General features: G+C 46.2%; 1 protein-coding gene across 1 annotated transcript in view; it reads right to left on the bottom strand.

Moving 5' to 3' along the window:
* Positions 1–550: 550 nt before the first annotated feature.
* Positions 551–19,296, bottom strand: part of KLHL2 (kelch like family member 2) — a 513,313-nt gene continuing 494,567 nt past the window's right edge. Inside the window, exons 14-15 of the mRNA XM_078677021.1 lie at positions 16,327–16,470; positions 551–1,593 (exon numbers count right to left, since the gene is read on the bottom strand). Of these exons, the coding sequence (XP_078533147.1) occupies positions 1,565–1,593; positions 16,327–16,470 (173 nt within the window). The 3' untranslated portion in view covers positions 551–1,564. The remainder of the gene's footprint in view (positions 1,594–16,326; positions 16,471–19,296) is intronic.

The raw sequence follows: 19,296 nt of genomic DNA, 5'->3' as shown, positions 1-19,296 counted from the left end.
TTTAAGGCTCGGGAGGGGGACCTGCGCCCCCTCCCCTTTTCAATGAGATTCGTCCCTCAGGAATGGCATCCCCGGGGACTATTGCGGCTCATAGAGGGGGGGGGGCTATGCGCCCCCCTACCCTTCGTTTACATGACAGCCCTGGGTGATGGGGTCCCCAGCACCTACCAAGGCTTAGGAATGGGGCCCACGTGCCCCCTCCCCTTTTAATGATGTCGACTCCGGGAGATGGAATCCACGGGGCCCGCAATGGGTCTGGGAGTGGGGGCACACAGCAGGAAATTATTCTGATGTTTATAATTATTAATGAAGAGCCCATGATGAAGAACAGGACCTTTTTACAGCTGAGACTAATATCCAGAATGTATTATATTTCAAATGTAAAGCATCATAACCTATTGGAAGATTGAAAATCAAATGTTAGGTATGTTCCGTTCCACAAACACATATTTGGAACAGATCTTCCTTGCATTGAAACCGCCTCAATATGGAAGAAACGCTATACAAATAAACAAACAGGCTTCATTCTGTGTTAGATAAGACAACAGGATCAGATGAGATAAAATGTTTTATTTAGAGAAAACAGCTAACAAATGACAGCCATGTCCAAAAGGAGGCTTTTCTTTGCCCAGAAAGTCCACAAAAACGATTTTCGCTTGCAGAAATATGGGAAAATACAGAATATATTTTAATTTTTGTTAAAAGAGCATCTAAACGTTCACATACTGAAATACTTCATAAAACCATGCATGTTGGATGGAAAATGTCCATGCCAAAGAGTAATGCAATGCACAACAACATGTTCAAGATCAAAATTAAGAAAATTATAAAATTGCTCGTGCACTGACAAATAATAATTTACATAGGAAAACATTTTGGCATCAGGTCCTCAAATGTCTTGCCTTTTCTCTCCTTCAGAAATGTCATGTTTGTACCATTAAGCAATTTTCAAATATCAAAATATACAACTCTAGTACTGGCATAATTCAAAGTACTCTGCTGTTTATAAATAGTATAATAAAATTCCAATTACTTTTACATATACAATATATACACAAACATTGTATCACATTCATATCACGAAAGATGCAGGTCTTCCTATAAAAATTCCCATCAGTTGTAGTCAACTGAGGCAAAATTGAACAGTTAACCAAAAGACTAACAGTTCACAGCAGCACGTTCTCCCTGAAAAAGAACAAAGTTACTTCACATGGGCACGCCATTTTTTTTCTGTCACAAAACGTTCGGAGTTCACCTAGTTTTGGCATTAAATTGGTCCTTTTGAAAGCAAACTTTCTTTCATTGAGAACATTGCAAATAAAAAAGTCCCCAAGTCACATTCAACATTCGGAGGCCACTTCTGCGTCCAAGCAGAAAAACCCTAAACATTGCTTCTGTCGAGAATAATCTTCAGTCTGCCGTCCTCCATCGCAGATGCGGATGTCATTTCCGCCCTGCCTCAAAGTGCAGTCACAAGCAGAGAAGTAGAAGCTCAGCTACCTCGTAAATATACTTGTTGAAGCCTGCCGCTGGCGTTTTCAGAAATCGGACTCCTTTCCCGGTCTCATAAGGGTTTATCAATAACTGTAACACCTATTACAAGGAAAAAAGGAAACAAGAGTTAAATATAATGGTTATCTTCAGTGAACTACAGTGCATGGCATGTATTGTGGTTCAAGAAAATTAAGTTCCTGAAAAGTCTTCAAGGAAATAGAGAATATAACACAATACGTTTAGGCGGAGTCTTTCTCACAAGGGAAAGAAAGCTAATATTTTCATGCAATCCTGTTTATCCTGCACAGTAAATAAGAAAATGAGTGGGATTCTTTCTAAAGAGAGAGCAATTATGAGTCCTTGACTTGTCGGACTCAGGAAGGGACAGTAGTGTTAGACCTTAGAAGCAGTTCTATCGGACAAGCCACTTTCAGGCGCTGAAGGGAGGCCAGTGAGGCAAATGTACAACAGGGATCTGAGGGATGCCTTTGGGGTTCTGGAGTTGAGGGTGGGTGTTAAATTGTGGAAACCTATACGCAGACCAAGCAGTGGCGTAACGAGGTCAGATGGTACCCAAAGCGGACAATTTCTTGTCACCCCCCACATTGAAATTATTAAAATAAGGAGAAAAAAGATAGTTACACATATTTTTGCCATGTCACCCCCATCAGTACCATTTTGTCATCCCCCTTAGTGATAACACCCGGGGCGGCCCACACCCACCGCAGCCCCCTTCCTACACCACTGAGACTAAGGTGTGTAATTTCTCATCTCTAATTGATGAAAACACATCCGACAGTACAAGCTGCCTCCCAGCTTCTGAAAGCCCGCAACTGCCAACAGCCTTCCTTTGATCTCTCGTCCCACAATCAAAAAGCTGCAAGGCATGAGGTGCCCACCAGCCACACACACACACACAACACGCAGTGTGTTTAACTCATCACATGCACACAGGACACGAGCGCAGAAACCCTGCACTTGTGTCACTGTGTGCGCAGGAGAATTAGGGACCGAACGACGCGAATGCGAGAGCGCATTCGTGTGCATTCAATCACATAAGAATACCATACATCTTCCCCTTTTCTAAAAAAAAAAAAAAATTAATGAATAGATATAATAATATTACAGAAATGTACAATGTTATTTAAAGGGCACTCATGCAATTAGGACAGAACATAATCCTTCAGTCTCGTTGGAAGATTTCGCACCATGGAAGTTCTTGGCAAATGTGAGTAATCAACAACCATTTATGGTTGAAGATGCAATTCTGGGTTGTTGCTGCGTGCACTCCACATCACCTACATACAATATCACATTGTCCTGGCTATCGCCTTGTACAATATTATCCCCTTTAAGTAATGACCTCATCCATAATTCCGAACATTGCCACCATCCACCCTTACAGCATTCTTGAATACTTCAATGACCTTGATGGGATCTGACCACCTGGAGGACCTCGTGATGCCAACTCTCCCCTTTTTCACCCATACCATGTCTCCCACAACAATACTCTGTCTACCTCCCCCACTTTTCATTTGACCTTTTGCTAAAGTATCTCTGATTTTGTTCTTATACTTTTCCATCAATAAGGAACTGCAGAGGGAAAGGACGAACAGGTCGCCCTCCACTCAACGTACAATATGAATACAAAGACCTGTTCATCAAAGGCTTCTCGTCTTGAGGGCAGTTATATAAGTGGAGGAGGGGGTTCCATCACTCTTTCTCCCATAAACACTCCTCACTTTCACCAGAGGTAGTGTCCTCCCACTTTATTGCCTACATTTTCTTTAAAAAGTTTTCACAAATGACAGTCACTAAGTCTCCGTACCCCCTATACATATAGGGATGTACCTTTGATAATATATAAAAAAAGTTCACATAAATCTATGTGTGAACTTAAGATAAAAGTGTGAAAGGACAGATGGCACCTCATGTGCACACCGCAAATAGAGCTTGCTTATTGGTACACACCAGCTATGCCCACTTATCTCATCATTGGTAGCCGTCTTGCCTTAAAGAATAAAGATGGGTCCCAAAAATTAGTGCGAAAAATAAACCTTTGACTACTACAAAAACAAGACCCCGTGAAAGTAAAATTGAAATAAGTGGCACAATTACCAACTTTACTCGTGAGGGATGAGAGAACACGCTACGTGTTGAGAAGGCGATCTTGTACTACAGTAGAGTACAGGCCCACAAGAGGGACTCACGGTTGGAGTTACCCTCATTATGATGAAGTGGCGAGCTGGTACGAGTGACTTTGGCTCCCACATGTCACTGTACAAAACAATACCAGTGTCCATGATTGGTGATTGGTGACCCTACTACCCTGGCGAAATTGCCTTAAAGCATTGTTGGCAATGAAACATGTCAGCCTAGTACGAAGTGGTCTGCATAAATGCAGCCGATTTTAAATTTGAATAGGTGCACAAGTCAATAATAAAGTTGGTAATTGTGCCACTTTTTTCAGTTTTACTTTCACGGGGTCTTGTTTTTGTGGTAGTTGTGACACACACATCACACGTTTATTTTTCGCACAAATTTTTGGAACACATGTTTATTCTTTAAGGTAAGATGGCTACCAATGATGAGATACGTGGGCATAGCTGGTGAGTACCAATCAGCAAGCTCTATTGGTGGTGCACATGTGAGATGCTATCTTGTCTTTTCACACCTTTTTCTTAAGTTCACCCATAGATTGATGTGACCTTTTTTGATATATTATCAAAGGTACATCCCTATGTGTATAGGGGGTACGGAGACTAAGTGACTGTCATTTGTAAAAGCTTTTTAAAGAACATTTAGGCAATAAAGTGGGAGGACACTACCTCTGGTGAAAGTGAGGAGTGTTTATGGGAGAAAGAGTGATGGAACCCCCTCCTCCACTTATATAACTGTCCTCAAGACGAGGAGCCTTTGATGAACAGGTCTTTGCATTCATATCTTGTACTTTTCCACCCTATTGCAAGTAGCCTTAAAATCAATCAATGTCAGCAAATCATCCCAATGCTTCCTCTGGCTCTCACACCACCAAGGAACTAATCTGGTACTGGACTTACGTCCCGAGTAGTTCAAAAGGACTTACTGAAGTCACTGAATAAGGTGTAGTTCTATAAGACAATAACAGACTGCAAGGCTTTTCTCCAATTCAATCTCACGTTCACTGACAATTGTATAGCTTCCTTGATCCCACGGTTGAAGCGTTCCAACTGACCATTGGCTTCAGGATGGAATACTGCTATGTGCCGATAGGCATTACCACACATTTCTAGGTACTTCCTCATATACTCACTTATGAACTGAGGAATATTGTCAGTTTCCACTTCTTGAGGAATCCCTTTCCTACAGAACAGGGGCGGCTCCCCCTTGTGGGCGTTAGGGCGCCGCCCCTCTATTCAGCCTCAAAGCCACATTAGAAAAACTTAAGATTTAAAACACACGCACACAAACTTTCAATAGCACTCACTCGTGGCCTCAGACACACAGACACACCACTCACTTCACTGGTACAGTAGCTGAGCTATGCTGAAGCCCGTGGATTGACGCAGGCGCACTTTGCATAACCTGGCTTCAATCAGTGAAATTGCCAGGCGGACGATCTCACATCCCTGGGGTCTGTGAGGTCATCAGCCAGGCAATTTCATAGCCTCCTGGGATGAGTTCCACCCCTTGATGACGTTTCTTTCACGTTAGCCTGTGGGCGCCTCAGCCTGAAGCCCTGAGGCGTCAGGAGCTTCACGTCAGTCAAGGAGCCACAGTCTATCCTTCCCTTTGTCGTCACAGGGTGGGATCGGGTCAGACTCAGAGAGCATCACGGAACCCAGCCCACTTTGTGACGACAAAGGGAAGGGTGGGTTTGGCTGTAGTTAGGAAGCTGAGCACTGGATTCTATTACAGGAACGGAGGCTTCAGATTATGCTTCTCAATCTTTACTGCATTAACACAGCAGCCAATGAAAATGTATATTTACATAAAAAACAGTAAAACAAACTACATTGCCCATGATGCACATAGGATAGGCACGCCCCCATAGTCCATAAGAACCCCTTGCGTGCTCCCATCATCCTCTTTCTTTGCTGCTCACAGCAAGAGTTAAGTGCACCTACTTTATGTCCCCTCACTCTGCTTTTGCATGGGGTATACTTTTGTGGATTGCTTACAATGTATGATTATATATTGTTAAAACTGATTCTATGTTAAGGTGGTTACCTGCCAAAACTGTATTTTATTGCTGTTGTTTAACGAGCCTGTTTCATCGCTCCGTGGTGCGCAGGAGCTTCGTGTAGGGCCGCCGCTGCATTCCGCTGGCTTCAGGCATCTTTCTGAGCGCGCGACTTCTGGCGCGTGACACACACGGTCTCTAACCGGCAGGGAGCCGGTCGCTTTATCCACAAGCGCCCGGTTACCGGCAGCGCTGCAGCGCGCGTTGGGCTCCCCTGATACGCCCTCACACGCATGGTCCGGGTGGCTCACGGCCGAAGCACGCGCGCAAACGCGACCAACTTGAGCTAGCTTTTGGGCGGATTTGTTCACGTTTGGGCTGCGCGCCTCGGCGCGTTCTCCACGGCAAACTCGAACGCATTTCAGTGCGTTCTTCACACCGGCAGGCTCCCTGTTTGATCGCCTGACCTACAGGTTGTAAAATAAGAGGCCCCAGAGTGTGCACACGCTCTTTGTACTGTTGGGCCAAGGTCTCTGACCTACAGAGTACAGCTTTGCCGAGGGGGTTTGGGTAACGTTTTCTCAAGTTTGTAGTGTGCTTTGGGCTGACCCCCCATTACCCTCCCGAATAGTGAACAATAGGGAGCTATCCCTTTGTGGCATTATTTACACTCCTTATCATCATGGAAGAATGGGCCCAGGACCCTGAGGAGTACTATGGAGGGGAGGAGGAAATTGGTGATGGACAGCAGGAGGCTGTTTTAGAGGACAACATTGTTGAAGCCTTAGATGCTTCGGTCCAGGCTTCCGTGAATAAAGCCATGGAGACTAAAGTCCCTCAAACTGTGCAGCAGGCACTAGCTGTAGCCCTGCGCCCTATTAGGAAGCAACTAGAGGGCTTTGCTAAGCGTCATGGGTATGACAAAAAGAAGAAACAGAAGACGGGGGAATCCTCCTCTACCGCCACAAGCTTGAATACCCAGAAACAATGGCCGCATTCTCAGACACTGGCAGCCTTGCCGGCGACAGGCATGACAGAACACGCCTACGCAGGCGGAAAGGCGAAAGCTAAGCGCCCGGCTCCGGTGGCTACAGATACCACTACCACCAACACGGACACGGACACGGACACTGACACTGACACCTCGGAGGAACCCCCTCCTCCTCCTAAAAAGGCCAAGGTTGCCCCCAAGGCTTCGGCGGAACAGGTCAGCACTCCTTTCAACTTTGATCCCTCAGACATTGTGCATCCCCGGTCCTCGGACTGGATACCGCCCCCTGCAGTGTCGGATTATCTCCATGAAAACCTGCGGAAAGGCTTCTCTAGAGAAGTCTGCAATCGTTTAAAATCAGAGTGTCCACGTCCGGATCTGCCGGACAACGTGGCAGAGACTCCGGAGATCGATGCCAGCATGCTCACCTTCCTGGAAAAATTCTCTAAAGATCCCAAACGTGGGTTGGACCGTGCTTGGCACGGTTGCCAAGATAAAATGCTCGACGTTGTGGGTCCCCTAGCAAAAATACTGGAGATGGCTCTGGCGGCCAAGAAAGGTGCGAAACCAGTCGACCCGGACATTTTGGCAGGCTGGACACAGCGCGCTATCTGCCTCATTGGCAACGCAAACTGTGCGATCTCCTCGGAGAGACGCAAGTCCTTGCTCCTAAGGATGGACAGTAACCTGGCTGAACTGACAGAAGCAGAGCCAAGTCCGCTGGCTGGTGGTCACTTGTTCGGTGACCGGTTTGTCAAGGATGTTTCTAAATATGTTGGGACATTCACCGCACTGGACAAAACCCAGAGCGGTATCAAAAGAGCCCTAACCCAGGGTGTTTTCAACAGGGCCGGGCGAGGCGGGGGCCGCTCGTCAGGCCGGGGCTTTCAGCAAGGCTCCCAGCGCAGCGACTATGGTCGCGGAAGAGGAAAGTGGGACTCCTCCCGTGGAGGTACCTTTTACCCGTCCCGCAAGCGCTTCAACAGAGGTCGTTTCCAATCGGGAAACAACAGGGCGAATTTAAAGTCCCAGCAAAATGCAGGTGAGTGTAATATATATCTCTCTACTTCCATTGGGGGGTCGCACACAACATTGTCTTCCACAGTGGCAGGCCCTGACTCAGGATGCTTGGGTATTGCAGACCGTCCAAGGGTTTCAGTCGGAATTTTATTCTCATCCGACAAAAGCGTTTCCTCCACCAACTCTCCATTTTTCCCAACAAGATCGCAGTTTCATAGAGGAAGAAATTGCAGACTTGCTGCAGAAGCGAGCGATCGTTCAATGCCTAGGCGGACCTCGTGGGTTCTGCAGCAACGTCTTTATTGTTCAGAAGAAAGGGGGTGGCAACAGGTTAGTGCTCAACCTCAAGGATTTCAACCAATACCTTACTTACAACCATTTCAAAATGGAAGGTATTCATCTGTTAGCAGATTTGTTACAGGAGGGGAATTGGTTGGTCCGATTGGACCTCAAAGACGCGTATCTGTCCATACCAATTTTTCCTCCACACCGCAGGTTCCTGCAATTTCTCTGGAACGGCCAGTGTTACGAATATTTGGCTCTTCCTTTCGGGCTCTCCTCATCTCCCTGGTGCTTCACCAAGGTGCTGAAGCCAGTGGTGGCTCACCTCAGGGAGAGGGGGGGTCAGGCTTATAATTTACTTAGACGACATCTTGATCTTGGCACAGAGCCAGTCCACACTCGAGCAGCATTTGGTCATGACAACGACACTGCTTCAAGGCTTAGGTTTTGTTATCAATCAGAAGAAATTGGTGTTGGTGCCGACACAGGTGATAGACTTCCTGGGGTTCATGATAGACTCCCAGGCGGCACAACTGTGTCTCCCTCAGGCGAAATTGAGAGACTTGAAAAGAGAAATTGTGAAGTTGTTGGACAGTCAGACGGTAACACTCAGGGCGATTGCCAGGGTAGTGGGAATATTGGCCTCGTCGATTCAGGCAATATTCCCGGGTCCCCTTCATTACAGGGCACTTCAACGCCTGAAGATCAAGCATCTTCAGAGAGGACTAGCGTACACGGACTCCATTCCACTGTCGGTGGAAGTCCAAACAGAGTTACAGTGGTGGCTCGGTCACGTAGAGGCCTGGAACGGCAGAGCGATCTTCGGATCACAGCCAGAGGTGGTAATCGAGTCAGATGCCAACAGATGGGGCTGGGGCGCACGCTGCGGAGATATCTCCACAGGCGGCAGATGGTCAACGCAAGAACTCTCGCTACACATAAATTGCTTAGAACTGCTCGCAGGATCGCTTGCGATTCGCACGTTATCCCCGAGGCAGACCTCTTGTTGCATCCTACTGCGATTGGACAATGTGTCCGCAGTGAGGTATATCAACAAGTTGGGCGGCACGAGGTCGTCGCTTCTTGTTCAGCTGGCCAAGGACTTTTGGCACTATTGTCTCGAGAATCAGATCTCGGTGGTAGCGGAGTATATCCCGGGGCAATCCAATCAGGTAGCGGACTGGAATTCCAGGCATCTCAGGGATTACAGAGACTGGAAGCTGCTTCCCCAGTTGTTTCAATGGTTACACACAATTTGGGGTCCGTTTCAGACGGACCTATTCGCCTCCAGGCTGACCTATCAGATTCCCAGGTTCTTCAGCTGGAGGCCAGATCCGATGGCGACTGCAACCGATGCCTTTCTCCAGGATTGGTCGCAGGGGATTCAGTATGCTTTTCCCCCGTTCTTGTTCATTCCCAGGGTAATGTCGCAAGTGATCAGACAACGGGCGGAAGTGGTCATGGTGACACCATGGTGGACGTCCCAAGCTTGGTTCCCCAAGTTGTTGCAGTGGAGCTGCGATTGCCCCCGGTTACTGCCGGACTCGGAGTGGGTGTTGCAGGGCCCTCGTCAGGAGCAGCACCCGTTGCTGTTGGAGGGCAGGCTAACGCTGATGGCATGGAGGCTTTCAGGGAACAGTGGCAACTGCCAGGAGTTTCGAGCAAAACTTCAGAATTGATCAAGCAGGCATGGCAACCATCTACCAGGAAGCGTTATTCCGGGGCCTGGAAGAACTGGGTGGATTGGTGCGTGGGAAGACAGGTGGATCCCGTGGGGGCAGAGTTACCCCACGTGTTGAACTTCCTGTCAGAGAAAGCAGCTGACGGTCTGGCTTACGGATCAGTAAATAATTTCTGTTCAGCCATTCCTGCGGGGCATGCCCAGATAGACGGGAACCGGTAGGCATGCATCCGGTGGTTTGCAAGTTACTGAAGGGGATTAGGGTTGCTAATCCCCCTAAACCCAAATATACGGCTCTGTGGGATGTCTCTTTAGTCATCTCTTTGTTTAACAAATGGTCTACTAATGCACTCTTGTCTAGGAAGCAATTGTCGGCTAAACTTGCCATGTTACTTTGTCTATCATCTTGCAGGCGGTCTTCGGATGTGAGAGCACTCGACGTTACAGGTAGAGTGTTTACCCCAGAAGGGGTTTCTTTCATTATTACAGGTAGTACTAAGACATTGTCGCGTCACATTGATTATAATGCATTTCCTGAAAATGAGAAATTATGTGTGGTCCAATGTTTGAAAGCATATGAGGAATGTACGAAGGCTTTGAGGCCTCAAGGTTGTTTGCAATTATTGATTAATTTGCAAAAACCTTTTAGACCAGTGGTGGCTGCCACGATTGCCAGATGGCTTCGCTTCATCATGCAAGAAGCGGGTATTGATACACAGATCTTTGGTGCTCATTCAGTGAGAGGCGCTATGGCGTCAAAGTCTTATAGTTTGGGATCTACTATCCAAGACATTATGCGTTGTGCAGATTGGTCTTCTGAATCAACGTTTAAGATGTTTTATTATAAGCCGGTGGGTGATATTACTTCTGTGGTTTTTAAAAAGCGTTAAACTAGCATAATCTGAAGCCTCCGGTCCTGTAATAGAATCAAAAATTTGCTAGCATTCGCGCCAAGAATTTTCAATTCTATTAAGGACACGGAGGTGAGGATTATCCCACCCGGCTTAATGTACAGTAATAAGCTTGCCCACCCAATTATACAGTGATTACGGTGGTGTCATTTCCTTTATTTCAGGATCGGATAAGAAGTCAGAATGAACGACGACGGACGCCAGGAGTTCATGCCTGAGGCCTTGTTTCTTCCATGTTGGAGGAGTTATACATTTATTCAAGTTATTGTTGGACTTGTTCACTTCAAAGAAAGAGGATGATGGGAGCACGCAAGGGGTTCTTATGGACTATGGGGGCGTGCCTATACTATGTGCATCATGGGCAATGTAGTTTGTTTTACTGTTTTTTATGAAAATATACATTTTCATTGGCTGCTGTGTTTTATGCAGTAAAGATTGAGAAGCATAATCCTCGCCTCCGTGTCCTTAATAGAATTGAAAATTCTTGGCGCGAATGCTAGAAAATTTTTGATTCTGCGCAGTGTATCAGCTCGCCTTTCAAAGCATAATGTGCAGAATTCAATCCACAGCTTCCCGCGCAATCCACAGCTTCATCAAGTGCAGTGCTCTCACTGAATCCAGCGCGACGGACTCTGCAGAGTTTAGGAAAGCCTTTGAGCTTTCAGCTGGCCCCTCCAGTGATCCTTCCCAGACAGAGGAACGAAGAGCACTATTGAGGTGGGTGAGCTATGATAAAACTGAAATGAAGAGTCAAAGGTCGACACTGGCTCAAATGACAGCGCAGAGGCCAGGAATGCTTGTCAAGAAAAGATTGGAAAATAAACATTGTTAGAGTATAAGTGTTTCAGAGTTCAAGATCGTGTCTTTTTTTAACACGAAGAAACGTTTCAGCATACTTCATCAGATTATTTTGCATCAACTCTGAAACACTTATACTCTAACATTGAAAATGGTAGTGTTTAAAACGTAGGCCCCTTATATTTTACTTGTAAACGTCAAGGAAGAAAAATGTAGGAGAGGTGCAAGTGCTGAACAGCAGCTGTACATTAATGCGGGTCTGGGTGGCTTAACAAATTCATGTATCTTAATTGTGGGACATTCATCAAGTGTAAATTGAACCACCCAACACCATATGTGACCTCTCCAGAGCTTGCATGAAAAAAGACCGCCATGTCTAGATTGCGTCAGTCAGCTGTCTGATGTTCCAGATTAGTACAACATGCCAGCGTCGGCCATTATTAACTCAAAACCACGACCTCCAGAAGCATAAGAGACCCTTGTATCACACCTACCTGTACCTGTGCACGCCCTTGTTTTACACCCACCAGTGCACACCCTTTTATTACACTCACCAATGCACACCCTTGCAATACCCTCCCAGTGCACATCCTTGCATTGCACCCACCAGTGCAACCCCTTGAATTACACCCACCAGAGCACGCCCTTATTTTACACCCACAAGTGCATGCCCTTGTATTACAACCACCAGTGCACACCCTTTATTTATTTATTTTAGAGTTTTATATAGCGCAAATTTTACCCGAATCAGGTATCAGAGCGCTTCACATAGCACCAGTTGCATTACATGAGGACACATTCATTTTTGTTAGGCACGGGGAGATTAAGTAAATTGAATCACAGGTTGTTCAGCATCATTGCCGAGACTCGAACCCAGTTCCCCAGATTCGAGGTCGACCACCCTAGCTGTTAGGCCAACTCCTCTCCCCTTGTATTACAACCACCAGTGCAAGCCTAAACAACCAAAACATATGCAACGCCAAATAAACTAGAGGACAGCAGGGACATGAAAAACACATAAAGTAATATTTATGGTAATAGCATCTGTTGTGCACTTACGGGTTAAAGCACACTGATTCTTTCTTTAATTTTAATAAGGTCACTTAGTGAACTTAGCATGCCCCTAAGTTAACACTGATGCCAAAAACATGGATTGACTTGCAAACCATGAATGTTAAAAACATAGAGGGAATGCATTTCAGCGATTTAGTTCCTCTCTTATTTTACATGCTTAACTTAATCTTTCATTCCCCACGAGTTAGCTATTTTATAATGTTGTTGTTTATCTGTATTTTTTTCTGTGCACACTTTGAAGCTTGAGCCATGCCAGGTGTTTAAGGGACTTTGATTGGGTCCTCAGGCTGAAGCCAGACAAAGGGCCTGTCAGTGGGTTGGCCTTTCAGCAGAGCACACAGAACAATGTGTATTTCATTTGTATCTGAAATTCTGTGGATATGTGTGTGAAGGGGTACACTGATGTCAAAATATTTGCAAGGCAAAAGTAAGAGAAATCTAAGTGCTCAACATTTGAGAGAGTGCAGTGCATGTTGGGGGGCTGTGAAGTGACAGAGACGCGAGGAAGGGCATTCGGGGAAGAGTGAAAAGAGAATGCTGAAGAGGAAAGAGAGGGGGTTGAAGATGTGCAGATGGACAAGATATGCAGAGAAAAAACGGATACATATCTAACATAAAGCACACATAATTGATGGCCAAAACTCCTTCCATAGGCCTCAATTCTATTTAATTCACGGGCTCACTATTTCAGAATTTAAAAATTTACAATGTTAATTATTTATAGGAAATCATTGTTGTTACTCATTTGTCTTAAACAGCTAACACCCAGTGACAACGCCAATCAAACTGACAGGCTTTAGGTGTATGTCAGTTGTTGTGCCATTGATCTGGATTAAATTGCATCTCGGAGAGAAACAAACATACTGGTCTGATGGCACACTATTGAAATCACAGAAATATATTTGGCATGTTCCTTCTTCTGGTCCTTTTTCTCCAAAGTCTATAATATTCCTGTCTTTTAGCCCTCTAATATTTTTCTCCACTAATTCCTCCACCTCCTTTTTTCACCTGTTCTCTCATGCCACTTTTTCTTTCCCTTTCTCCGGCTCCCATCTCTTTTCCATTTCTCTGTTGTTTTGGCCTTCTTTCTTCTCTTTTCCCTTGTCTCTACTCTGCTCTATTTTCTTCATCCATCGTTCTTTTTCCTACCTGCATTTCTCTCATCTTCATATACCCCTCTCCCCTCCCGTTTTTGTTCCTTACACCTTAGACTTCTGTTTCTCGTTCCTATTTCTTTTCTTCCTGTCGATAGGTATCTCAATCTCTGTGTATCTATCCTTCTTTTCAATAACCCTAATGCTTGCCCTTCCTTATTTTCCTTCCTGCCTCGCAGCACTCATCTGTTGCCCTGTCTTACCTACCTTTCCTCTCCCAAGAAAGTAGTGGCATTTGCATAAATTACAGGAAAAGAACAGGCAGGTCTTTTGAAAAGGTAATGTGGGTGGGAAATGGCCCCTACACATGACTTTACAGACTGTGATAGAAAATAGGCCCAGGCACCAAAGTAAAGGTGGTCACTTACACTGAATTAGGTAGCTAAGAAAATGTCCCACCTTTTCAAATTGGGGCAGTTTTTAATTTGTTAAGACAAGCAGTGTAGTGTAGGTGTTTTGCAAGGTATAGTGGACTACATGCATTGGTGCTTGCTGCTGGCATTGTTTGATACCAGAGAAATCAACAGTAAAAAATGGGTCCCCAGACTAAAGCAGGCCCACAAAAAGCCAAAAAGATGGCCACGCACTGACCTGAAATACCAGCTCTTCTGGCACTGCCTGATTACCATTCACTGTATAGGCCTGCTACTGCCCTGGGCTAAGGTAATGAGAGCGAGGGTACTGAGCCCCATGCTTGGCATTTTTATTTCCAATTCCATAGGTGTGGTACTGCCACCTCCCCTCTCCACTCAGTGTAGTTGGAATTCCACAACAAGAGCCTGACACACGGAAGGCTCCATGGATGCACAGCTCTTCGTCCCTATATTGTAAATCTTCTGGCGTGTTTCCTTGTCTTCACAAGCAGCACCCCTGATGAGGCGGCAAGAGGTGCACAAACAGCGCCCTGACACCGGCAGATAGACCGGCTGCTCTTGCACCTTAATGTGCATGCTTCTTGCACTCTACTCACTTGATTTCATGTGTTTTGCAGGACTGTCAGACATGCACGTGGCTGGTCCAGAATGGTAAAGAAAGGAATAGTTGGACAAAGACCAGCAGCAGATGCACAGGCCTGGGCCCCAAACCACAGAGGAGGACACCTCCCTCCCTCAACTGCAGCTTGCACGAACAGCCTCCAGCCACCCACTTGGACTGGCTGCCACATCGCTGACAAAAATACGCCATTCGCCACGAGGAGGGTTATGTGGTAACCTTGGAAACGTGTGGTGGACTGCATGGTGGAGGTAGTACCGGTACTGGGCCAACTTCACCTTTACTCGGTCCAGAATATCTCCACACACTTGTTCGGGATGCGCTGCTAAGTGCAAGTCAGCTTACTATATACACCAAAAAAAGAGGTGCCGACTTAAGTTTGCATCTTCAATATGAGCACCATGGCTGAGTGATTAGTGTGGTAGTGGGCCATGTTAGAAAAAGCACTACACATATTCTGCTGGGTCTATATTGGACAGGTGTATGGTGCATTTTCTTGAGCAGACGTGCTTGCACTTTGGGCACCACTAATGACAGGTGGGCGGAGTGGGGTACCAGTGGCATCAGCAGAGGGAGAGCGGCAGATAAGATATGTGTGCAGAGTCCACAAGGCTGCATTGGCCTCGGCTCTCGTGCGAGCCTTGATGACTTCATCAACCAATACAGTAAAGAGGCAGAGTTGTGTTACAGGTAGAAAACACTTAAGAGTCCTGTTTCCATTGGTTGCATGTGCTTGGATTGGCGGTACTTTTGCAACCAGACCAGTTAGAGTATTGGGCACATTGTTGATATGCTTCTAATATTTTCTTCACACTTGTACTTTAAAATGCTATATTTGGATCCTGTTTATGCAACAATTTGCAGTAAATATGTGGTGTAAAAGCGACCATTTTATTCCACTTTTTGCAAAATATTCTTGCGGGGGAAGAACCCCCCCCACCCCCCCGCACCCTCCTTTTTTCAGTTTGGGCTCGCTCGCTTCTGCGTTGTAATAGGGTACAATTATTTGCCACACCACTTTCAAAATCTACCAGCCGCCACTGGCTAAAACTTATGTAAACCTGCCGCCACCTCTGATGTAAGGCTTGCTGTAGACCACAGGCAATGATGCAGAGGGCTAGCCACAGGAGGGGATCCACTATCCTCGGCTTAGCCCTGAATAAAAGGTGTGATACATATCCGTCAGTGTGCCTTGAGGCAGGCAAAACGCTTCTAGCTGGATGTGTTACCTTTTCCTGAATTTTTTCATTTAGCTTTTATCAGTGGGAACGCCGCCCACAAAAGAGAAAAATGGTCAGTAAAATAACCGACCACTACTGTACCATAAACCAAGTATATGGCCACGTGTCTGGCCACCTCTAACAGCTGTAACATATCACTTTGATCCAGCAACCAATCACAACAGGTTCTTAGTTACTTCTTCTTTATGAAAATAATTGTCTCTACCCACGCCACAGACTGCATTGAGATCAATTTAGGCAGGGCATCACCTGATACAATTTCTTGCCTTTATCTATAAACCCCCAGCACCCGAAAAGGGTAATTTGGAATGTTGAAAAAGCAGAGGATAACGATGACACCAAACTGTACAACAACCAAAACTTTTCAAATCACGTTTCTTTGTTTAAATAATATTTCCTGAACCCAGGATTCAATAAATGATTCTCAAACTTTAATACAGGCATAATGTGCAAAAGGCTGCTTACAATTCCAAGCTTTTGAAGTAAAGAATACTCTACTCCTGTAAGAAACATGAACAGCCTTACCTGCATAGCTCCTTCCTGTACTCATACAAGATGGCAGCAGTGTCCATTTATCAGTTGCTGGGTTATAATATTCCGCTGAGGCCAAATTACAGGATCCGTCATCACCTCCGACCACATACAAAACGCCGTTGACAGAACACACACCTACACAGGACGAAACAGCAGTCCTATGAATTGTAACATTTGATTATTTTGCTAATGAGCTGCTGAATTGTTATTGATGTAACAACTTTTTGGCAGTTTGATCAAAATCAATCAACGTCATTATCTTAGTCTCTTAATTATGTAAATAATGCTTGGTGCTAAAATTCAACACACATCTTTACGAAAACCTACAAAGTTATGACCTTGAGACTATTTATCACAATAAATAAGGCACACCTGTACCTCCCTTTAGAACACTTATTTTCCCAACACTAATCATAAATCATAAACATACTAGTGTTGAAAGTCATCCATGGCAGTGTATTTTCACTGGAAATTTCGGTTTGTAAAATACCTCAAATCTGTGACTAAAGAAGTGTCGTATAGGATTGTAAAGTATTCTCAATTTCTGCAAGAAAGCTTTTAAAAAAAGATATGAAAACTGCTGTCCATTTTCAGACACATGTACTTTAATAAAATAACCTTACCACAGTTAAAGGTGTGCACAGATTGGAGGCGTGGCCAACAACATGGCCGTTTAGCCGCGTTCTTAGCGAGCTCCGCTGGCTCCGACTTTAATCCTGTGAGAATCCTGTTCCTCCCCACCACAAGACCCATGTACCTGTGCATGAAGAGGTCGAGCGGGCAGAGGTGTGCCTGATCTGCAGTTTAGTGGCACCTCCGCAGCGGAATCCGGAGCTTTTGTCTGCGCAACAGCCTACGTGCAGCTCCCAAGATGGTGGCCGGGACAGACAGAGGGTGGTTCTGAGCCACCGAGATGGAGCTTTCGCCCGGCGGGCTGCAGTGGGTCCCAGAAGGGCGGCTGACGATTGTGGGATCAGAGGTGGGCAACTCCTGAGCTTCGTACTGCCTGCCGCCCCCCGACGGACACGGTGCTTTTGAAGGCCGAGGCTGTGGGGATCCAAGGTGCTCGTGGAGGCGGAGGCCGGGGAGCGAAGGCAGCCCTGTCAAGTATCACGCATCAGGCGTGATGTTAACGCATTTCAGTGCGGTGGTCCGCATCACCGCACTGAAATGCGAAGTCACGCATAAAAGGACCTGTGCCTATCAAGCGCTGCTATTATAAAGCAGTAGTGACATTGGCATAGGCAGGCAGCCCGTGCTGCATGGGAGACTTCTTGGGGGTTGAGTTCTGAGTTCACCGCTTACTACAATGTAACAACAGTCTGTAGTGAATTGCCACGCGCTAGCGCGGCATACTTTCACTTTCGTGAGTTCATGGACAGGCAGCAGCTGAACTCTGAAATGGCTCCAGGCAGGCTGGTCTTGGTGAGGTCACAGCCGGCGCGGTAATGAATCCCGCGCCCGCTGCAACATGCGCGCCCGACCCAGTCTGTCTCACCGCGGCCCCCGGAGGGCGGCAGAGTGAGTCACTTTGAACACCCGGGCAGATTACGACGGCCCGACTGTTTTGTTCGCAACACCAGAGCACCAGGACTGTGCAGCTGAGCCAGCCGGCCCGAGCTAGCCTGATACGGGCCGGGCGGCCGGTCACAACAGCGAGAGGCGAGCTAGGCGGACGGAATAGCCTGTAATGCAGGGGAAACGGCCATTACAACGAAGCCGTTTCCACGAAATCGTTAACCACGCATGCAGTACAACGCATGCGTGGTTACCACGAAAGCCTTTACCACGCATACCTTTACTACGAGGTTTGTAGTAAAGGTATATGTGGTAAAGGAAAAAAGTAAAAAAAAGGGGGGCTTGGGGGGGTCTCCCCCCCACAAAAAAACTCACCTGAAGTCACGTCGTTTAAGAGAAATCGGAAAAAACCTTCCGCTTTCTCTTAACGACGTATGACGTCACCACGCCACCAATCGAGGAAAATGTTATGAGTGGTAAACGAATTCCGTTGTAACGCATGCGTGGTAAAGGCATGCGTTGCAACGGAATTCGTTGTAACGTCATACATTCGTAATGCAGCTGCTCTCACGTAAGTGTGCAGTTTCTAGCCCTGAAGTTAGAGAGGGGCGTAAATAGAGTACTGGTTGGCAATAAATGTCAAAATGATCTGTGCCCCCGGCTTTGCATTCCGACCTCCTCCGAGTTCAAGTCAAATAACACTTCGCACTCGCATCCACACACAAACTTGCACATAGTCAGTGAAACTTGCACACGCACACACAACGTGCACGGCATGACACCTTTCTCAGGCCTGCTCAGCTAATGTACAATGATTTCTCTGTGCCGCATAAACACTCACTTGACTTCTACCAATCACAACACTTGATCTTCCATATAATTGCCCACTGGCTTGACTCGGCTGCCATGCCCCAAATATCTGTTGTGCATGCTGCAGTCTCCTGCAATTAGTTTTCCCTTCGCTGTGGGCCAGCCAACAACCTCCAATTGTACTTTACTTTAGTCATGCTAGGCAATTAAATCCGGCGCTCAGGGGAGGCGGGTGGGTGTCTCTTGAAGGTGGTGCCCGTGTTTGTGAGGCTTTTGGTGGCAGGACGTATACGTGTCGTACACAAATGTCTAACTAAAACTGGAGTTGAAGTGCATCAAAAGTACTTAGTTATCGCAGCATGTGGATGGAACGTGGAGTAGAACTTTCATTCTGTATATTCACTAATTCGTGCTAGGCGGCCTCAAGTTGAACCTGCCATTCCTTGAATAACTTCAAAACACCTGTGTAAGTGTTGAGAGAGACTCGTTAGTAAAATTATACCACTACAGTGCCCTAGCTGCTGGCTATGCCTGAGACTTCTCTGTCCCTCAACCTGAGGCCTAATGCCTTTCTGGTGCTTTGCAGCAGTTTTACAATTTTCTTGTTGCTCTAATTTAATTCATTATATGTTT

The sequence above is a fragment of the Lissotriton helveticus genome, chromosome 2_1, assembly GCF_964261635.1.
Source record: "Lissotriton helveticus chromosome 2_1, aLisHel1.1, whole genome shotgun sequence".
Classification (NCBI taxonomy): domain Eukaryota; kingdom Metazoa; phylum Chordata; class Amphibia; order Caudata; family Salamandridae; genus Lissotriton; species Lissotriton helveticus.
This window is presented reverse-complemented; position numbering and strand designations above follow the sequence as displayed.